At 42.9% G+C, this 21,519-nt stretch overlaps 1 protein-coding gene across 8 annotated transcripts in view; it reads left to right on the forward strand.

The window, feature by feature from the left end:
* Positions 1–21,519, forward strand: part of LOC111875765 (Down syndrome cell adhesion molecule-like protein Dscam2) — a 150,749-nt gene that overhangs the window by 75,010 nt on the left and 54,220 nt on the right. For all 8 annotated transcript variants that reach the window (XR_002844797.2, XM_023872266.2, XM_023872267.2 and 5 more), the window contains exon 3: positions 16,110–16,430. Coding sequence is in view for 7 of the 8 variants with exons in the window: in XM_023872266.2 (XP_023728034.1) it covers positions 16,110–16,430 (321 nt within the window). In the remaining variant the exon portion in view is untranslated. The remainder of the gene's footprint in view (positions 1–16,109; positions 16,431–21,519) is intronic.

Genomic DNA, 21,519 nt, shown 5'->3' on the forward strand with positions numbered 1-21,519 from the left:
GTTGATTCCTGATGAGGTCACTGGATTTTTCAGTTAACCTAATACTTCCAACCGTAGTATGGTCCCGGGGTCGACTCAGCCTCTAACAGAAATGGGTACCAGGAGTCTTCCTGACAACCTCACCGCCATCTATGGGCCGACTGTCTAGAAAATGTGGGAGCCTCAACACCTCACAACTCTATGGGCTTCCACGGCCTGTTACAGGGATAGCTTTACCTCTTACATAATTATGCAATTGGAAACAATATATATAGTCGGCATTTAGCATATGAATATGCGTACATATGAAAATATTTTTCTTTCATAACATATCAGACATTTTGGTCAACTTCATGAAGAGTCACTCGAGAAACTGCAGTACACCACAAGCTTCGACCGGCACACGCCTGCAATTAGACTTTCTCAAATCCATAAGACACAGATAATCGCCGATTAATCTGTTTACAAATGCGTCAAAGGCGTCATTCCTTGAAACAAAGACAGTCTTATGCCATATCTTCTGAAAGCAACTTCACTGACCAAGACTCTCCTCCTTTTCTTGTCGAGCTCGAAGTAGGATGGATTACGTAGGGAACTTGTCATGGGATATTTGAACACATCAGACCGATATCCGGTTGTTTATTATATAAGGATATTCAGAGATCTCATTCAGTCTCTGTGCATATCGACTTAGTAGGCTGATTTATTTGAACGGACATACCTTAAACGCACACGTGACCTCAATCTTTATTAACTGATAAATTATACACTTTTATTCTAATCCGTAACTGTCTGCTTGTATTTACCTCGAATCTCTTAGTGGGTTAGGGGTCGAAAACGAACCGTGCCACGCTTTCTCCCATTTCTCTTGCAACTGTGTCTGTTTTACGCGGGTGGCAGAGAAAGCTGGACTTATTTGTACAAGTTTTCGATATAATGGTTATGGTGCTCATTACTACTAAATCATTGAGAGGGGAGTTACTTCCGGCGAAGCAAGCACTATGGAGTACAAACACAACCTGACCTGATACAGGGTCTGCTTGAAAAATCGAAATTAGCTCAACATGCGTGCGAAGGAGGCCAGATTGAACCAAACATCACGCATACAGGAAACAAAAGAAATCTTCCCACTTGTCTCTGGTCTGTCTGGTTCCATCAGTCAACGCAGCTCGGACACACCTCACGTCTGGATTTACCATTTTAACAACAGCCGTGAAACAGTGCACGGACATAGGTGCTACGCCTCGTGTGCGTGGAGTTTTTTAATGTCTGTCCTAACTCTCGCAGATGGTTTATGCTGTGCTTGGTTTGTATATCCCATCTTGTGTTGGTGCTGGTGTCCGAAGATGCGGACTAGCTCTGTCGACTGGGCCCAACTGAGTAGGTTCCACCTGAAGACGGAGACAGAATCCAGTCTCCGAAACGTTATGTGTTTAAATAGAAACAGGGCGATGGATAATGTCCAGAAACACAACAATTGTTTCAATGAGAGGAAGGTGGTTAAGTCCTTCTAAAGCGCTGATAAAAACGAGAAATTCGCAGTAAAACACGAACGGTTTTGTCCTGTGGATGTGGAAAGCAGAATATAAACACGGAATGTCAGAGAACAGATGTACGGGCACAGACCAGCAAGGAAACAATTGTGGACCAGCGAATTATACGAGTACTGCTCGTATCTTGACGCCAAACACATTGTTGCAATCCCTGTATATGTGAAATCGGGACCGGGTGTTTGTTTATATAAAGGTGAAGTCACGCATAAGCACCATCTCACAGACATAATCTAACTGAAAAGTTTCGTGATCATTTTAACGTCAAACGTGTCTGTGCGCAAGTTATTCGCCGGGATACCGCTGCTTTCCTTGTTGTCACCACAATATGTGCAAGTATATAGTAGCTGGAGCTTTAAAGAAGGCATAACATGCAAATTAAGTAGAAGGGTCGGGATAGCGCAGTCGGTATTGCAACGAATTACGGGCTGGAAAGCCGAGGGGGTCAGATTTCGAGCCCTGGTAAGGAGCAAGATTTCGCTCTTCTACACGTCGTCTAGGCAGGTTCTGGGGCACACCCAGTCTCCTATACAGTCGGTACGGGGGAATCTTCCCCGGGGGTAGAGCAGCTGGGACGTGAAGCTAACCACTCACCTCCATACCCAGACCTATACATCCACTACCCCGTACGTCTTCATGACGTAGTGCTTGATTAGTTAAGCACAGGGACTTCACATTAAACGTGATTAAGGAGAAACAGGGAACAAGGGTTCGACTCTCTTGTCGGGTGATGAGCTGCCTCTGCCGATACTGCTCATGTATCGTGCCCCATTCTTATGATTAAATCAAAGAAATAAAGGCACCGATTTTCATTTTCAAAAAGTATATGCAACAAGATCTTTTATTATGCCGGACTTGAGGTTCTCACAGCGCTGACTGTGAAGGGTGCGTTCTATTTTGGTGTGACGTCGTGTAGCTCAGCAGAATTCGGAGGAACGCATCGTCTGCTTATTGCTGGTTTCTGTCTTGTCTCACTCTTCGACCTTGAAGAAGGAGGCGATCCGTTCCTCTGAGAACTCCGCGGACTTGCACCGAACTTCGCAGCGTTTACAACCCAGAAGGTCTTGATCTTCAGATCTCCTATTCTTCTCCTCTGCCACAGACTGGTAAGCACCGAAAACTCTAATTTAATCTGTTATTACATAGCCGATAGCCCTAAAACTAATTTTATCTCAGAGTGTACGTACCTATGGGTGTTAAACTTGATGTCTCGTAGTATGTAAAGGCAAAAATTGAGGGTTAGATTGTCACCTTGTGGGCTGCCACACCATGTAATGTAGTTCGCGGTAACCAGTGTTTCGGAGAAACATCTGCCACAACGAAAGTCAACAAAAGTATGTGTGTGACCTCATACGGGGATACACGGGGTCTTAACCCAGGGGGACATAATATGAATCATTACCATCGCGACAACCTTATGCATCAAAGGGACTGATTAAGCGTGTGTGTGTTTGTGTGTAAATAGGGCTGTGAGAAGGATACTGACACGAAACACGGAGTGAAGAAAAGTACGTAAGCAAGAACTTTATACCATTTGTACGCTTCACCCAAGAATGATGAGATAGGCGGGATACACAGGACACTTGGGAGAAACGAGAGACACGTGCTCGTCGGAAAATAGCACATGGATGATACAAGAGTGAATTTAAGGGTAATATTGAAATGGACCTTAAAGATAAAAGTTTGAGATGGTGGACTTGGTTCATGTGGCTTAGAACAGGGTGCAGTGACCGGGTACTGAACAGTCGCGTTTCATAACGAGTGGCGGAGGGGCCATTAGATTATGGAGGGCTCTGTTCCATTGAGTTAGGTCCTTATCGAGTCCGATATTGCATCAGACACAGCCAGTCCTTCCTTGCTATGGGTCGGTCGCTGATTTCAGGAAACTTGATGCAATTCAGTACTGAAAGATTTCCTTCGTGAATGGGAGTATTACTGCCATACCGCCGTTCTGGATTGACATGCCTGGGTCGTGTTGGCAGACGAGAGCTCAAGAAGCAGAGGTATGCTGTAGCCTCAGGCTAGTTCTGAACAAACAGAGACAAACTTCGGGACTGGCAGAAACTCGGTCATTTCACCGCAAGGGAAACAGCATCCCCTGGCAACTTCCGTTACTGATTGTCCTCGTTGTTAGATACAAAACCCGTACAACCAACTAACTTACCCTATAAATTTTAATGAACATCCTGCCTTGCAACCCTTAAATATTCTGTAGACCCACCCTTGTGCACCCTTTTTCTACTGTTAAATGATACATGAGCTGCGGAATGCAGAATCATTAAATCGTACTCCAAATACGTACATTCCTGGCGCACTCAGTATGAGCAGAAGGGGAACACAATAGCCCACCTCGGTACACAGCCCGCACTGTAAGCCTGGTGTCTTGTCTTCCTCCGGCACGTTTCGGAGCTGGTGTAACGTACAGACTTCAAGTCTCAATATGAATTTTATTTCTGTTTCAGAACTAAACGTTTGCTTCCCGGCATGCGGCTATGCGTTATTAGTGACAGCGCTTGTATTTCTCGTACACGCAGTAATACATGTGAAGGTACTGTAATCACGGGGGAACGGGGGGGGGGCACGCCGTAGCATAGTTGGTTTAGGCACTGTGATAAAAAGTCAGAAGGCCGCGGGCCGCGATGAGGTCATTGTATTTTTCAATTGACGTAATCATTCCAGCCGCACTATGACCCTAGGGTCATCTCAGCCCCTAACTGAAATGAGTACCACCGATTTTTTCAAATAAATATTACTTATTATTAAGGTCTTACGTTACCGTGAACAAAATCAGAACAGGCCCACGGAGGTGTCGAGACATCGATAACTCGCCAAAAACAACGAGGTAAGGAAACACGTGTTTCCTTATGTATGAGTTGAGGTTCTGGCGCGAAGTTTATGAAGAACCGTATCTTCTGGGATATAATACAGTGTGGTTCTTTGAAAGTCAACCGACGTTTCGGAGGAAAGCTTCTTCACTTAACAACTGTCAGCGGTTCAGGTCACACACAGCGTCAAATAGTAGCATTTGGAATGACGCCGCCCCGGCAGTTACACTAATGCCCTGGCCGAGATTGAGACCATTGAGACGGAGTATTACCGCTGCACTAACCAGATCGGTTCATCAGTGCCGGAACCGGAACTGGAGCGGTTTGTGCGGCGCTGGTTATGCAGCACTACTACTGCTACTGTATAGTACTCTTGTACTTACTACGGTAGTATCGGACCGTAAGAGCATTCCACATGCGCGCTGTACTGCCGGACATTGATTCAGTGCCGTCACGACCCACACCCTCGCGCGATTGGCTTATTTAAGGGCTCTGTGTCAAACCACGACTGTCAGACGCAGGAATTTGAGAGCACATATGAAAAGCTAAATATAACCACAGGCTAGGCCCATTGAGCCCCCAAAGTTACTTAATGACGCCGTTTCTACTTGACAGTGTAGGAAAGCCACCATCTCTGTGAGCTGGGTCTGAGGTTCTCACGGCGGTCGCTATTGAAGAGTATAGTCCTCTGGGTTGTCACATCGTGTATCCGACGTTTCGAAAGGATATATCGCCTTCGTCTTCAGGGCCAAAGTGTAAAGAGATCAAGAAACCCAGTTAGTTTTTTTTTTTTTTTTTTTTTTTTTTTTTTTTTTTTTTTTTTTTTTTCTAATTTCTTGGGGTGGGGTGAGACTGAGTCCACTTAGCACGTCGGCCACTAACTGGCCTGTGGTGGACGATGATTAGTATGGAGCGGTCGGTGGAATGAGAAACGGCAAGGGAAAAAGAAGTACTCGGAGAAAACCTGCCCCACTGCCACATTGTCAACCAGACATCCCACATGACCTCACCCAGTCTCGAACCCGGCAATTAACCGCCTGACCTATGGCACTGTCTTGAGAAACCAGCTTGCCTTCTGCTTCTGCTGGTTACTTGCTTAGTTTCCTCTTTACCCTGAAGCTGGTGGCGACGATTTCCTCCGAAAAACCCGGGCTCTTCCCTGCACCCCAGCTAGCGCGCTACAGTCGAGCGTCACAGCATCGCACATACATTCTCTAAGTATGCAGTCGGGGAAGGAATGCTGTTGTGTCCGCTGCGAGAAGTTTGCCAAGCCACGCACATTCTTCAACGAGTTCGCCTCAAAATGTCGGCGCAGAGTGATTATTTAGAACGCTGTCATGGATGAATGATAACAAATGACTACTGCGCACCAGAAGTTTAGAAGAAAAAGTATTGTTCCCATGGCAACAGCGTTACGACGCCCAGGTACAGTACAGACCACAAGATATGAGCACTGCCAATATGCAGCCTAACTCCATGGAGCTAAGTAATTCTTGAAAAGCCAGCAGTCGCTCAGCTACTCAAGAATTTGCCAACATTTTATGCCACCGGAAGGTGTGTTCACAAGAGCTCTCACTGATCTATATCCTGGGCCGGATTAATCCAGTCCAAACCACCCCATCCTGTTCCATCCTCCGGCCTACGTCTAGGTCTTCCTGGTGAACGGTCTATTTCCTTTGGCTACCCCAGCAAAGTCCTCCATGCTTTCATCTTGTCCCACCTGCGTGCTACATGTCCTGCATATCTCATTTTCTTTGGCTTGATCATTCTAATTATATTTGGCGGCTGGAACAAGTTATTAAGCTGTTCACTGTGTAGTTTTCTCCTGCATCCCATTGTTTCATCCTTCTTCGGTCCAAATATTCTCAGCAGCCTGTTCTCAAATACCCTCAATGTAGTTCTTTCCACAATGTCTGACACCCAGTCACATCTTGACAAAACCTGACGCGGTAGATTCAATCTTGCTTGAAGGAAAGGCAATAAATTACTGTAGAATTGGGGTACACTGGAGACGGAGACAGTATGTTCCTCCCCAAATTTAGTATCTTTACTGTTTTCAGTAGCCAGAATTTGCCTGTCCAGACTGAGTAAACAACGAAATACCCTCCCCCCATCATGATAGCCGGATTACCGGCCGAGATTCGAACCAAGCACTTCCCGAATTAGAGTCAACATGGTTTCCACTATGCCAACCCATTCGGTGTGAAAACCTTATGTGTCATTTGTATTTTGATTGATATCTTCAAATGTTACCCTAAATGACAAATTTTATCAACATCGGTTAGAAAAAACGGACAGACAGGGAGCGGGTATCAACTAGCTGCTTCATTTCGCTGGAGCCAGAATAGGAGTCCTTTCCTTTGAGAAGCCATATAACAGACTGGGGCCACATACCGTCCCTGTTTCCCTGTAAACAGCTGACAGGCTCCGCGCCCCACTCCAATATGTCTCAAGTCAGGACGAAAAAGAAAATATGTTTTGTGTTTGAACGTTAACATTTATAACTGAGATCCAGCTTGGCGTTTAGTGAATATATATTAGCACTTAATTAAAGTCATTAATTACCTCACTGAGCCCTTGCTAATGTGGATTTGTAATAAATAATTTACGAAGTCATATTACTGACTCAGTGGCGGGTCAGAGACCCGAGCGAGATGCAACTTCTCTCGCGTTTCCGTCGGAGCGCAAAACCAGTTAGACATGAAACGTGTTGACGCTGTGGTACTGCTCTAGGTTCCTGCTCGGGACGTCCTCCGTACGAACCTCGGACGGGACACCAAGTATCATGGCTGACGCCTTTCGTGATTCTCCTCAGTTCCTTCAGGCAAAATTCCGGGATAGTACCTCGATTAGGCTAAGGCCATTTTTTTTCAGTTCCCTTATCATCCTAACACTCAACGATATGTAGCACCTCCCACCCAAAGTTCCAAGCTTGTGACCGGAACTTGGCGTACCCGAGATCGAGCGACAGTAAAATCACACCGACGAGAAAACTGCCCGGGGTTCCTTGTTCCAAAATCTGTATCGATGCTTCTGGTTTCTGCGGGTGGGGTGAGACTGAGTCCACTTGGCACTGCGGCCACTGTTTGGCCTACTGTACCGGCCCCGGATGATAGGCGATGACTGGTGTGGAGCGGTCGGTAGAATGATAATTTACAGGGGAAACCGAGGTACTCGGAGAAAACCAGCCCCACTGCCACTTTGTTCACGACAAATCCCGCATGATCTGACCTGGGCTCGAACCCGGGCCGTCAGCAATTAACCGCCTGAGTTATGGCACAACCCATGCTTTCATCGGTTTCCTGTCTTCAGGACGCTCTAAGCACCTCATATATCGCGGAACTGCAAGATGAGTAGTGAACAATATGTTCGATAGTGTTTTTTTTTCAGGACGCGGTCATGGCTTAAGCGAGCGACTTTTCGACTTGTGCCTGGAGGGCCTGAGAAAACCACAAAGTGTCTGTCACGATAGCCGTTGTCCCGGCAGAGATTCGAAGCAAGAACCTCCCGATTACAAATCTAGAACATTACAGCCACATCAACCTGTTCGCAGGTTTACTGTATCAGTTTCAGACGTGATGTAATGTCAAACGTAGAGGGGCTTTCCCGGAACCAAGCTAAAGTTCGAATGTTCCGAGCGCTGATGACCACTACAATTCAACGTCCTGTCCTCTACATCTTACTTGGCCACTCCGTCATATCCTCCTGCGTTCAAGATCTCCGCCTGAGGATTTCTTTTCCGCTACCTGCCCTGTTATTCCCGTAATTGTCGTCATTTTCTATCTTGTTGCACGCGCGGATGAGGCCGGAGCATGTAGGTAGGTGCAGAGGTCCTGTGAATGTCACGTCCGGAATCACATTTCATGGCCAAACTATTTGTACGTTATTTAAATACTGTGAGGTCTCTCATGGATGCACATGGATGTTAACCGTAACTTACACATGACGTTGATACAGAACGGCGGCTTCTGTGAGACCGTTACGTCCCACTGAACAAGAAGGGGTTGATGGCGGTCTTCAGTTCCTCCACGCAGTTGCTGGGAAAGTATCTGGACAAGGCTACGCCCACTTCTGTCCAAATCATTTCCAATTCATCACATATATGTCATCATACCGTTAGACGATTTATATTCTGATATTGAGAACGTCGTGAAATAACCTCAAAACAAGAAGTTCTGGGAAGAACCAATCACCTAGATTCCTTTGACACGGTACGCACCGCACAGAAACTAAAAACTGGGAGCAAACATATACAGACAGCAAAATGATCTCATAAGCCTTTTTTTTTTCAAAATAAGGAAACCAGGCTAAAAATGAAAAGGTTACAGAGGGGAAAGTGAAAGGTAAGTTGAATCAAATCAGATTCTTGGCAAAGATGAAGAAGAAAGTTTCTCTAGAGTGCTGCTTTCTCCAGTGAAATAACTAACTGCCTTTTGGAAAAACGAATTCTCGGAAAGGCCATCAGGATATTGAAAATCATTACGAAGGGGCTCGCAGTAAACATGGCGCGATTTGCAGACAGTCTGATGTAACTGCCCACAGCACCCTATCTCGGTGCATGACACGAACCAGAATCGCCATACCGAACGCTTCCCTCCGGTTCTCTCAGTCCATTCAGAACATCAAGAATATTCCGGAACAGTACATTGACTGTCTGATGACCGCCTCCTTCCATATCTTTTATGAATAATCGTTCATTTATCTTGCTATCTTTCGATGCTGTAAAGTGTAGTTCCACGTAAGTAAGCCACAACCACGCCAGATACACATGCCTACTCAAGACACGACATATTCTCATTACTGGTAAAGCTGTCCCTGTGCTTGATTACGTAATTAAACACACACCCTGAAGATGTAAGGAGGAATGTATAGCTCCAATTTTCTTGACCTGGGCGTTAGATGGACAGTGAATGATCAGCTTTACGCCCCTGCCGCATTACCCCCGGGGAAACAACCCAGGTACTCACTGTCCAGGGGGTTGAGAGAATCGTTCTGCACTCTGAGTAGTAGAGAAAAATCTCTTGTCCCCCCCCCCGGGAATTGAACCCCGGCCGTCCAGCTCGTAGCCCATCACTACACTGACTGAGATATGCTGCACAGACTATATGGCGACCGACGGTGAAGTATATAGTTCGTGGTCTGTGGTAGATTTTAGCGGCATGACCACGTCAGTTGAACTTCAGATGATGTGGCAATTTGCAAGTTCTCTTCTGGCATCCACCTACATGTCCACACATCCTGAGGAACGCTTCAGAGGAATAATTCCGGGAAGAGGAGTTGTGGTCGAGATGCTTCTCTCATACTTCCTTAATACAGAGTAGAAGAGTTACGGTAAAGTCATATTTCTAGTAACAAGCATGGCGGTTATCTTGGATATTGTCAGTTTTACTGTGGATACAGGATCAGTTCGCTCTTTCCTTTAATCTGCATCCAGTCTCCGTGCAGCTTTTTCTAACCAGAAAATGGTCAACGGCAGAAGAAAATTAGTTCTGAGGTTTCAGCGGCATAGATTCAGGTTTTTTGGACTACGATGCCGTGTAGTATGAAAAAAAGTTATCAATATTTCGGAGCAACTTTCTGCCTCCATCTTCAGGGTACAAAATATAGAAGACTGGTTCGTTAAAAAACCTACGATACAATATTGCCATAGCCCAGGTCACGATTTACAGTGGGAGGAAGTATTCTTACAATATGCCCTTTGTGTAAAACAATTTTCAGCGCCGACAATATCAAAGCTCAATTAGACTCTCTCTCTCTCGTGCTACATCAATTTAATCTAAATTACAATAAGCTACTTTGCAACGCTGTAGTTTAACGTTATTCTTTCCCCATTTCTGGTTCAAATTATTTACTGAATTCTTGTTTCCTGTACGTGCATAAAATTTTGCTAAAACAAGCAGACACTGCTAGCGCTCACTTCGGCATAGCAGGGCACTACAATCGATCTGTCCCCTTCTATAATTCATGCGGCATGTCTGGAGCTGTCATTCATCCGTACCCCGATTATGTATTTATGTAGTATATGAGGTTTGTGAAGATCCTCCGTCGTCTCCACCTTCAACTTCTCAGTTCTCCCAATTTATCTTCTCATTCCACATTATTTTTCTTCTTGACCACAATATTTCCTCTTCCACCCACCATCCTCAGATCCAGAGGGTTGGCCTAACGCTGAATCTCTTAACTCATATACAGGAAATGCCCGGTTCGAATCTCGCCACCGGATATTCTGAGGGTTTCTTTTTGTGGTTTTTCACAGTCCCTTCGGGTAACTGCTGGCCCACTTTTCAGCTTAGGCCACAACTGCACCCTTCCCAATCCTTTACAATTCATCATTCTTCTATGACTATCATTCGGCGCTGTGTAGTTAAGATATTCTCAATCTCACAAATGAACAACCAAACTGTATCCAAGTTTGCTTCATTTTCGTCCGTTTTCAACCATCCTTCATTTTCTTCCATTGTCAGCCTCGCCTTAAAATCGAATATCCCCTATGCTTTAAGGCCTTATTTTGCAACTGCCAATCATGAATCAAATCTCCGTGAATTTCCACACTATCAGCCGCATGAAATAGCGACTACGCCACCGGCTGGACAACGTAGGAATTGAAATTCGATTCCCGGCCGCAGCAAAATATTTTTTTCTCCTGGTCATAGAGTCAAAACTGCCGGTGAGGCCTACCCAGCCTCCTGTCCATTTGATACCAGAGGCTGTTTTCCGAAGGTAAGGCGGCAGAGGCGCGAAGCTGACCACTTACATGCACCTAGTGCCGAGATTAGGAACGGTGGAGTCATAACACCACTCCCACGCAAGTCTTTGTGGCATAGTAATTACGAACGGAGACAACTTTACAATTTACATTAAATCCGTTAGTTTCAACAGGACAACCCACGATCCCAGTGTTCGAGCGAGCGAAGCCTGTTCATGCCTTAGACCACGCGGCCACTGTGATCGGCTCGTCACCGCATACGAGAGCGGCAGATTCCTTAATCACAACAACCTGTACCCCTGAATATGGCCGCTTAGGTCGAAGCATCTAGTGAGTAGTAACCGAAGTTGCACATAACGGCATAAAAGCAGAACGCAGTGTCAGAGCTTCCGCAGCCTAAGGACGCGCCACAGCTTATCTAACTGCACTGTTAATAGCTCAGTCTGCATAGTGTCGAATGTTGTGCGATTATAGCATACTGAATCGGATGATCTTGGACTTACTCCAGATCCTATCCCGGAATTTTCCAGGAGGGACTCAGAAACACAAAAACCAGTTTCAGCCAGATCAGTGGGTGCCCCGGGCCTAGATTCGAACCTGGCACTTCCCGCATACAAGTCAGAAACCAGCAGGCCGACCCCAAAGTAGGAGAGTTGCAGCACGTAATAGTACGCTCAGATATTTCGTTGGGAAGTTCACAGCGCAAACGGGTGGCGTATCGCGCAAACATCTACATCATGATGACGTCAGCTCTTATGAAAATTAAAATAAGTACAGGGTTGTCAGCATTTGCGTAATATTCCATTACCCCATGAAACGTCACATCTGCATACTCCCCATCCCTCTCTCGCGTGGCAACGCTGCGGATACATATTCTCACAGCACTGACTCTATGCATGCGGCCAGGTCGTCTATCACATGACACTATTTTCCTTGATACTGTAATGTGCTGACCCTTCGATGGAGCTTCTCTGGGGTTTAGTAATCACTTGGGGACGCGCACTGCAGCTACCACGCAAACATCAACGCACAAGCTTAACATTTCAGGGTACCACCCCCTTGAGCACTAAGAAAACATTACATTCCTGTGTCTTTAGCATGACTGTCAAAATAAACCCAGATTACTTCTCGAAACAGTATTAATCGGTTAGTCTTGGTAACGGACACACAGTGCGTTGCTGTCGTTATATTATGCAGTTCCTGATATTAACAAATTTGTATTATCAGGACAAATCTATATTATTGATTTGTATACATCATCTGATGAAGGCAGTTTACGGTCGAAACCGGTTCTGGGGTCCACACAACCTCCTATCCGATGGGTACCGGCGGTAAAGTGTCGGGGCGTGAATCTGATCAGTCACCTCCAACTATTGCCGAGGCCAAGAAAACTTCGATCTATACCTCCACTCCTCCATAATTCTTCGCGGCACAGTGCTTAATTAGTTAAGCACAGGGGCAACTTTACTTAGTAAAGCCAGAATATGGTGCCCATTTCTCGGGTTTGGTTGACCTGCAGCTATACAACGTGGGGCCAAATGACCAACAGATTCAGAGTTTTAAGCACACAGCAGCACCGCTTTGTTTAAATACGTCAATCAGAAGCGACAAGTCATAATTTTACCTGGCGTCACCTAAACTTAAGATTTTGAGATCAGATCGTGGTCGGAACACCAACTAGCCTGGCTGAGGAGTTTCGCGGTTTTAACCAGGCCCTCCATGCAAATTCAGGGATATTGACCCGGTTAGGTCATAACTATTTCCCTGAAAACTCCTTCAACTAATTAACCAAACCACTAGTGAATGTTATATAGCTAAACACTGGCACCGCCATAAAATAAATCACGAAAAAGGGTGCATGGAATTATACCTCAAACTCCCATACCTTTCATGGAGTGATGCTTATTGAAACAAACAAATTCATTTTGCCTTAACAAACTGTAAATGATTTCATAAAATCTGCCACGACGCAGAATTTCGTGGAACTGATCTCCTGTACCAGCAATGTTGCTCGTCCAGCGTGCGCTTCTCAAGCGTATAATTCGCAAAGACGATTTAACGACTAGTTTATTGCTAACGAACAGAAACGGAAGCCACCTGCATGGTCAGAGGCTTACGAAATTACAGTGTCTATAATAGTCGATGGCCTCTATTCCCATCACTGAGAGAATTCTGGGCAATTGAAAGTTCTTGCGGTGTGTACATGAGGACCTAAACACTCTCCAGTAAGTACACTGGTCGTGCCGTGGTTGCAACTGTAAAGTTTAAAGCCACTGTGCACTGCCCGACACAATAAATGACCACATCAATAGCTACTAACATTGCTTTGTTACGTGTCTTTACACATTGCATGTAATTAACGTATTTATTAAACTGCGCAGGATTTGAAGTTCTCACAGCGGTGGTTATGAAGAATTCTATCTTCTGGGATATAACGCAGTGTAGTCCGTTGAAAGTCAACCGACGTTTCGGAGGAACTTGTTTCCATCTTCGGAGTCGAAGAATAAGCAGAGGAAGAAACCAACGTGAAGGAAGGTGGAAAGCAGAGCTCTGTTCTTTCTCACTCTAACATTTCTTGTTTCTCCCAGAGCTGTTCTCAGGAATTTCATATTCGCTGCTTGGATTCTGCTTACTTTTTTTCCTCTCTTTTTTCTTGTTTTGGTGAGGGTCCATGTTTTGGCGTTGAGAGTTAGAGGCGGTATAATGTCCAGTTACGGATTGTAATTGTTTACCCTGTTTTGGGAGCCTTCGTCCCATAAACGTTTCAAGAACCCATGCCTCATCACAGAGCCACCCACAGCCTCCCAGCTTAAGAGGGGAACATCGCACAATGGACCTTCATTAATTCTGTCCCGTGACAAAGCAAGTGCCCTACGGATAAGTTTCAAGTACATCCGCGATTAGGCTTAGCACCTCTTCTCGAGACGGAGCAGCCCAACTTCTGGAAATGTCCATACTGAAATGACAGGACCCCACTCTTTGTTGCGCCTGTACTAATCACAACTTAATAACACGGCTCTAATTTTCAGAACTGTCAGCTGATGATTCATGACGATTCTTGGGTTATTTAACGACGCCATTCAACAGAATCGGATCGAGGAACTTGGCTCAAGCAGTAACTCTTCTGAATTGTATTCGGTAGGCACCTGGTTCGAATCCCGATAGGGAAATTGACTATGGTGAAATTTATTCATTGGGATTCTCACTTTCGCCAGGTAAATACCGTCATGGTACCTCAAATCGGACTGGACCTCTTCCTGCCAAAACCTTCCCAGTTTTGTATTCATCAGCTATCCAGAGTTTTGAGTACTGACAGCTTGACTATATAAACGAAAAAAAAAAAACAAATAAAATATGATGGATCATATACTTATACGATGATTTTAATGATAGAACGAAAACGACGTGAAATGACGCAACAATGGCCTCCGGAAGATATATCTGGCTAGCTGGAGAACGATATCTCAGGATAATCCCCATTTTCCTCAGGTGCTCCAAAGACATTACAATAAAATACGCTACGGCAATTTCTTCAGTTTCGTTCCAGCTCGATAGCTCAGTACCATGACAGGCTACGAGCTGGACGGCCGGGGTTCCATTCCCCTCAGGGAAAAGACACCTTGCTCGTTACAGCGTCCAGGCTGACTCTGAGGGTCAACTAGTCTCCTCTCCAGTGGGTATCAGGGCCTCTTTACCCAGGGTAAAGCGGTCGAAGCGTGAAGCTGACTACTCGCCTCCATGTAGTATCGAGGTCAAGAACAGTGGAGCAACATCTCAAGTCCCCGATACGTCTTCATGGCGCGATGCTTATTTAATTAATAACCACACCACGAATTAAGCACAGGGGAAATTGTAAGAATACCTTACTCGATCCAGTTCATTTAATGTTTCTTGCGGTTTATTAATGACATAGTCAATAGCTCCGGGATACTTACGCGACAAGTGGAAGGTTGACGGTTAATAATGAATTGGATAATATATGGCGAAGTTTGACATTCTACTTCGGCATTTGTTTAGGACTGAGGTGGGCCAGGAAATCAATCAGGATGAACTGGCGTCCCGTTCGATGTTCGAACCAGGAACCACACAAATGCAAGTCAGAAACGTTACCTCTTGAGGTGATTTGTCAGTCTTTTCCAGCCCATCATTCGGAATCAGCTTACAGGCAAATTAATTGATGGGTTTTCTTTAGCCTTTCCCTAAACACTTTTCATTATTTTTCTGTACACTACACAACACTTACAGCCGGGATACCGTAGTCGTTATAGCGACTGGCTACGGGCTGGACGACCGAGGGGTTTGGAGTTTGAGTCCCAGTAGGGTGAAGAATTTTCTCCATGTCGTCCAGACCGGCTCTGGGGTCCACTCGACCTCCTATTCAATGGGTACTGGGGGATCTTTCCCCAGGGGGGAAAGTGGCTGGGGAGTGAAGCTGACTACTCGCCTTCAGCTAGTGCTGATGTCAAGAAACTGTGGATCTATACATGTACTCTCCCATACACCTTCATGGAATAGTGCTTAAGTAGATGAGCAGAGGGACAGCTTTAGCTTTCACTGCACAGGAATAAGAAAGAACACATAGCCCAGAGGGGTGGCCTACCTACAGTAGGTGTTGAGGAACATGGTGACCCTATACAACTGCCACAGGAGGGCGACTGGAACAGAAATCAGGGCAGCTCACAACATTATGAAGAGCATTTAGAGAAAACCGCAGGGGATCAAAGGGATAAGATATTGAGCCACCTGCTTTTAAACTGGTATCCACACAAAGTGACAACACAGTTGTCATACAGCTCCCTAAACACTGAGAATACAATATGAGACTTTAGGTTCTCATGGTGCTGCCTCTGAAGATTTATCTCTCTAAGGACGTTTTGCAGTATGGTCTACTAGAACATTATCAACATTGCAAAGGAGCCTGCTGCCCAGTAGACAGAAATCTTTACAAGGAATACAAGTTTGTATCTTGCAAAGGACTCATATTTGTTGACCTGTGAGTGTAATTAATTTGGAGGTTGCACCTTGACTGGAGTTTCTGTTGTGTTTCAGTGTGGAGTGTGGCACTGGATCTGCAGGGACCTGTATTCATACAAGAGCCTCCCCATCGGGTTGAGTTTTCTAACAGTTCAGGAGGCCGTGTAGATTGCTCTGCACACGGCAGTCCGCAGCCTGAGCTGGGATGGAGTTTGGGGGATGGTACTCCTGTTGTACAGATCCCAGACCTCCGCCTAGTGCACCCCAACGGTTCCCTGGTGTTCCCACCCTTTCCAGCAGTGCATTACCGCCATGACATCCATACAGCTCTGTACCGGTGCAAGGCATGGAACCAGATGGGACAGATTGTCAGCCGTGATGTCCATGTGCGGGCAGGTGTGTAGCTATTTTTTTCTCATTATGTTGTTTGGAAATGAAACATGCTCATCTGAGGCAATATTTTATTGAAAATTGCTAATTTTGAGCTGTTGAGATACTAGACATCACATGAACTGTACAATATAAATTTTCATTATGAAATTAGATAAATTTCTCATTCATTTTACTTACTTTTTTCTATAAGTAATTTTACGAACAAAGATGTCAGACCATTTATAATTCCTTCTCCTGAACACAATGGAATTTTAGTCTTGAAATTATGTATATATTCATATATCAGACTGAAATATTTAGTGTGATAACGATGAGTGCATTTAGGCAAATTCATTCTTTGATATCATTAGTGATACATGGTGTTATATATTATAGAAGTTTCTAAATCGTAGAACATATAACATGCCTCCATCAATTGAAACAGTCTGAACGTGTCAGTTCTTTTACCTTGATTATATGAGGAAGGTCACAACTGGGAAGAGCAAAAGTGCATATTAAATTCCATGCAGGTTTCAGATTGGTTATAGATGACTGGATTCAAGGGTAACATTAAAATGGATTTTAGGGAAACAGTGAGGATATGAACTAGATTAGACGGGTTCAGAATGTGGTCAAATTCCAGGCTTCTTCTGGTGATGGTAATGACTCTAATAGTATGATAAAACTCAAAAGTGTGAACACACAGCACGCAATAGGAAGACCCACAAGAAAAGAGGTTTGTTCTGTATCACTTGTCATGGTAATTATCTGTTGAATGGGAACTGAATATTATGGGAGAGTAATGGTTAAATATTTACTTGGGATGCCTATAATCTGACTGCAGGCACTCTTCCTAGAAACAGAACTTATGAAAAACAGGAATGTGTAAAAAATCCCTCTATTTTAGCTAAATTCTTTGTTCATAGTTCTTAGAAAGGAAACTGGCAAGGAAACTGATGCTAAGAAAGAACACTTTGTAGGAAGGACCCATTCATAACATTTGTTGAAATTACATATTTGCATATATTACCAACAAATATCATGATAAAAAAGATCAATATAGCATGCAAGGCCTCTCAAAAATGAGGGTTCCCTAAAATTTGATGACATTTGATATTGGTAAATGTTAGTGATGGAAAACATGAAAAATTTCTGAGCAATATAGAATGCCTTATAAGTAGGCAGAGTTCATTAAACTTTAATGACATTTTATGTTGTTAATTATTAGTGAAGAAAGACACAAAGAAATTAGAATAACTGCCAGTATTTTATACAAATTCTTTGTTCACCCATTTGTCATGCGTAAGGATATCAGAACCTACCATTAGGATTGCCATGACCTTTTTTGTCACTTACTCTTATACTAAATTAAAACCTGAGTAGGCCTTTTGACTTTGAAATCAGGGCTATAGCATGAAATTCATAAGAAGTTTCATCCAGGGACTAGCACACATATTGAACAAGTACAGGCCAAACTGTGCTAAGTTGCATGTTCATTCTCTGGGGTTTGGGGGATTGTTGAGACTCAAGGTAAACACGTAAACATGCAACAAAGATTACATTTGTGACACCCCTGCTAAGTGAAGAACATGATGTTGGCTTCTATAATAGGAACAGAAATACCTGAATGTTTGCCGCAGGACTGAAATGAACGGAATCACCATACCAGCCTCACAGCAAACATGTGAATGTGAACACTTTAGACCTGAGGGCAATAATGATGTCAGATGTCAGAACGCCAGAACCACTCACAAAGAACAGCAATGGACACTGGGACCAGCGAAAAGATCTTGAGCAAAGCGGAACTGTCAGAGGGAGCCAGAAGTGGACATAAACTGCGTGACTTCAGCATACCACATAATTGCAATAGATCTGAAGCACATGCAACCATTCTACTTGATCTGCACAATGGCTGTACTGAATAACAAGCCACAGTGCAAAGGCAACATGCATACAATGTGTTGCAGGAAATATAATGAACCATACCTATACTGTAATGTTTTCAACAATTCAAAACCACAATAAGTTCGGATCAAGTGCTCTCAAAATTCTGTGCAGCCATATAATGGATATGGGGGAATTCCTATTAGGAGTTCAGAAGTTAACATGTCATAATTGCAAATGATGAAAAGTGTTACACAAAACGACAATTTCAGAAATATAAATGTTTGTGTTGTTCTGTAAAGAACAGGATCCCCTAGTATAACTAATCACTTACTGTGATGCAGAGAAAAGAAGACCCCGGAGATGTTGTGTTGTCCTCTTCAGTGTTCTGCTGTGGGAGGAAATGGGGCAAATATCCTAAAACCTAAAAAAACTGTGATTTTAGTCCGCAAGTGAACTATATTGACCGAGCGACTGCCATTTGTCGGCGAAGTTTAGGGCCAACTTTTGCAGATAGAGTGTGTCGTGTGGTCAGCACAACAAATCCCCATGACCATTAATTTTGGTTTTCTAGACCAGAGCCGCTATTTCCTTCAAATATCTCCTCAATTATCACCACGAGGCTGAGTGGACCCCGTTCTAGACCCACTACTTCTCAGAAAAAAAAATCTGGTAATGCTGGGAATCAAACCCAGACCTCTGGATCTGTAGCCAGGAACCCTGACCACTAGACCATAGAGGTGGTCATCCTAAAACCTAAGCTCTTGAAATTTTAAATCTTTGCATTGTAATCCAGAATGGCAGATGAAAATATTTTAGAAACCAAAATATATTAAAATACAAATTTTGAAATTTATTGCAATACTAAATTTATTTTTATTTATTTTTAATATTTCATAAAGTTCCCCTGATATCTGAAAATTAAATTTACCTTTTTAATTCCCAATTCAGGTTTTGCTGCTAATTTTGAAATTTCTGCCTTGCATTTTTGTACCTTCATTCCAAATGAGGGGATTTATTAGGCAAATGGAATTATGAATGAAGGAATTAAATATATATTAAAATTGTTTTAGAATGAGGAAAAGCTCAAGAACAGCCTCCATGTGTAACTTTACAATAATTGAGGAGGAACTACTAACCTCCTTTTTCTTGGTTGTTCAAGACAAGCTTAATTACATGAGAAATTTAAGAAAAGTAAAACGAAAATTCCAATTAAATGTCTGAGTTCAAAACTTTTGGAACAAAGTTTAAAATCCATTTTATAGTTCCAGTATGTAAACATGATTGTAGTTGTAAAAATGTAATTATAAAGGCAACTGCAAACACTGTTATGATTAAACCTTAAAAATCTTCATTTGAAGGGCTGTAAACCACAAAATATTCCTAGTAACTGATTATAATTATTTAGAGCCAGAACATTCAGATATATTCAAGGGTGTACGTAGCAAATGGAAGTACACACTGCACTCATGATTCATAATTACAGTCATGCACTGCTAGCTTATTTAGTAGTGTCTGAATATTTTTGAGCCATTATAGAAAATTTCCTTCTTTAAATAATTTTGAAGTTGTCCTACCACAATTGTAAATGTGGAGTGCAACAAAATTAGCAGCACACATGGATTCAAGTCATTACACTGGTATATGGCATGAACACTCCATACAACTTTTCAGTATGACATAGATACAAATCAACAAATGTAAATTCAGAATTTTCTGAAATAACCTCAGTTGAATTTCAGTCAAATAAAAAAACACCCAAATTTTGAAATATAACTTTGAATTGTAAATGACCTTGACAGGACACACAAAATTACAACAAATTTCAAAGAAAATTACAAACCTGTGAACATAACTGAAAGAAATCACAAGAAAGCACAACAACACAGTGACAAAAAATAAAGTAACATAAAGACCTGCCAACCTAAAAGTAAAAGGACTTGGGACATCGAGAACCTACAGATTTCAAACTGTTGGTGTGTATGTGTCTTCTTCACACTAACTTCCCTTGAATATTGTAGAAAATAATTTTATTCCTGAAATATGAATTTCACAAACAAGTGACATGCTGTTTGTTACTAAGAAATTTTGAAGCTAAAATGTGGTGGATTCTGACTCTGTTTTTGGTCTTAGTATATATATTTTATAAACAGTGAACAAGATTGATTAGAATAGCTCAGAATGAATTATGTTTTACTACATTTAGTTGTGTAAATATGTGATTATGTAACAATAATGCAAAGAAAGGGTTTGAAGGTATATCTACCCACATAAAGCACAATAGCATTTGTTGGCACCCACTTTCCAAGAATATGTGAACCATATGTAGAACGTTTTCTTGCTACATGCTGCTTAAAATGATGTTTGTGATATCTGAGGTTTTCTTTAACTTTGCATACTGTGAGAAGTTAAAAGAGTATGTGAATCACACTAATCACTCTTAGAGTTCACTGGCAGACTCTTGTGAAATCAGTATCAAATCTTTGGGCTCCATAAAAGGTAGAGAACTTAATCATGTCAGTATGGAATTAGCGGTTTGGTGTCAAAGTTTTACTATGCCCATTTTCTGTTCACAAAATGTACCCACAAATGTAAGCATTATCCCCCTCTGTTTTCTTTGTAACTCACAGTTTAGGATATAAGTTTCTTATCTCAATTCCTGTGACTCTTGTAACAAACTAATGAAAATAAACAGTTCTGATGTCCTCCATTTAATCTATCACTCTCTGGCCATGTTCAGAAGCCTGTTGTACATAAGGCTGCCCAGAAAGCATGGACTGTGTCCAGTTACTAGCCACTTCATTCTGTGTATACAGTAATACTCCTTTAAGATTCAGAATGTGTCTCTGGAGAATAGTGCAGAACTAATTAACACTCTGAAGAAGAGAATTTCTAGTCAACCATCTTACAACATAGCTTATATGGAGACTGGTGTCCATTGAGAGTATAATGGTTTAATTTGACTGCTGGTACACAGGCAGTTGATTAAACGACAAATTGAGGTACATGAAAATACATTTTTCACTGAAATTAATAAATACAATAAATCACAGTATAAACTGATAGCTTTAATTCAAACGAAAGTCAGTCTTGATTGCCTATAAGACTTATAACGACTAACACTACAGTTGTCTTTCACAATACTTCGTGACTTTATCCAAACAAACAAAAGAGCTTAATAGTTAATAAGTCTTTCAACAGGAGTATCACTGTATACAGACATGTAAGA

The sequence above is a fragment of the Cryptotermes secundus genome, unplaced genomic scaffold (genome assembly GCF_002891405.2).
Source record: "Cryptotermes secundus unplaced genomic scaffold, Csec_1.0 scaffold752, whole genome shotgun sequence".
Classification (NCBI taxonomy): domain Eukaryota; kingdom Metazoa; phylum Arthropoda; class Insecta; order Blattodea; family Kalotermitidae; genus Cryptotermes; species Cryptotermes secundus.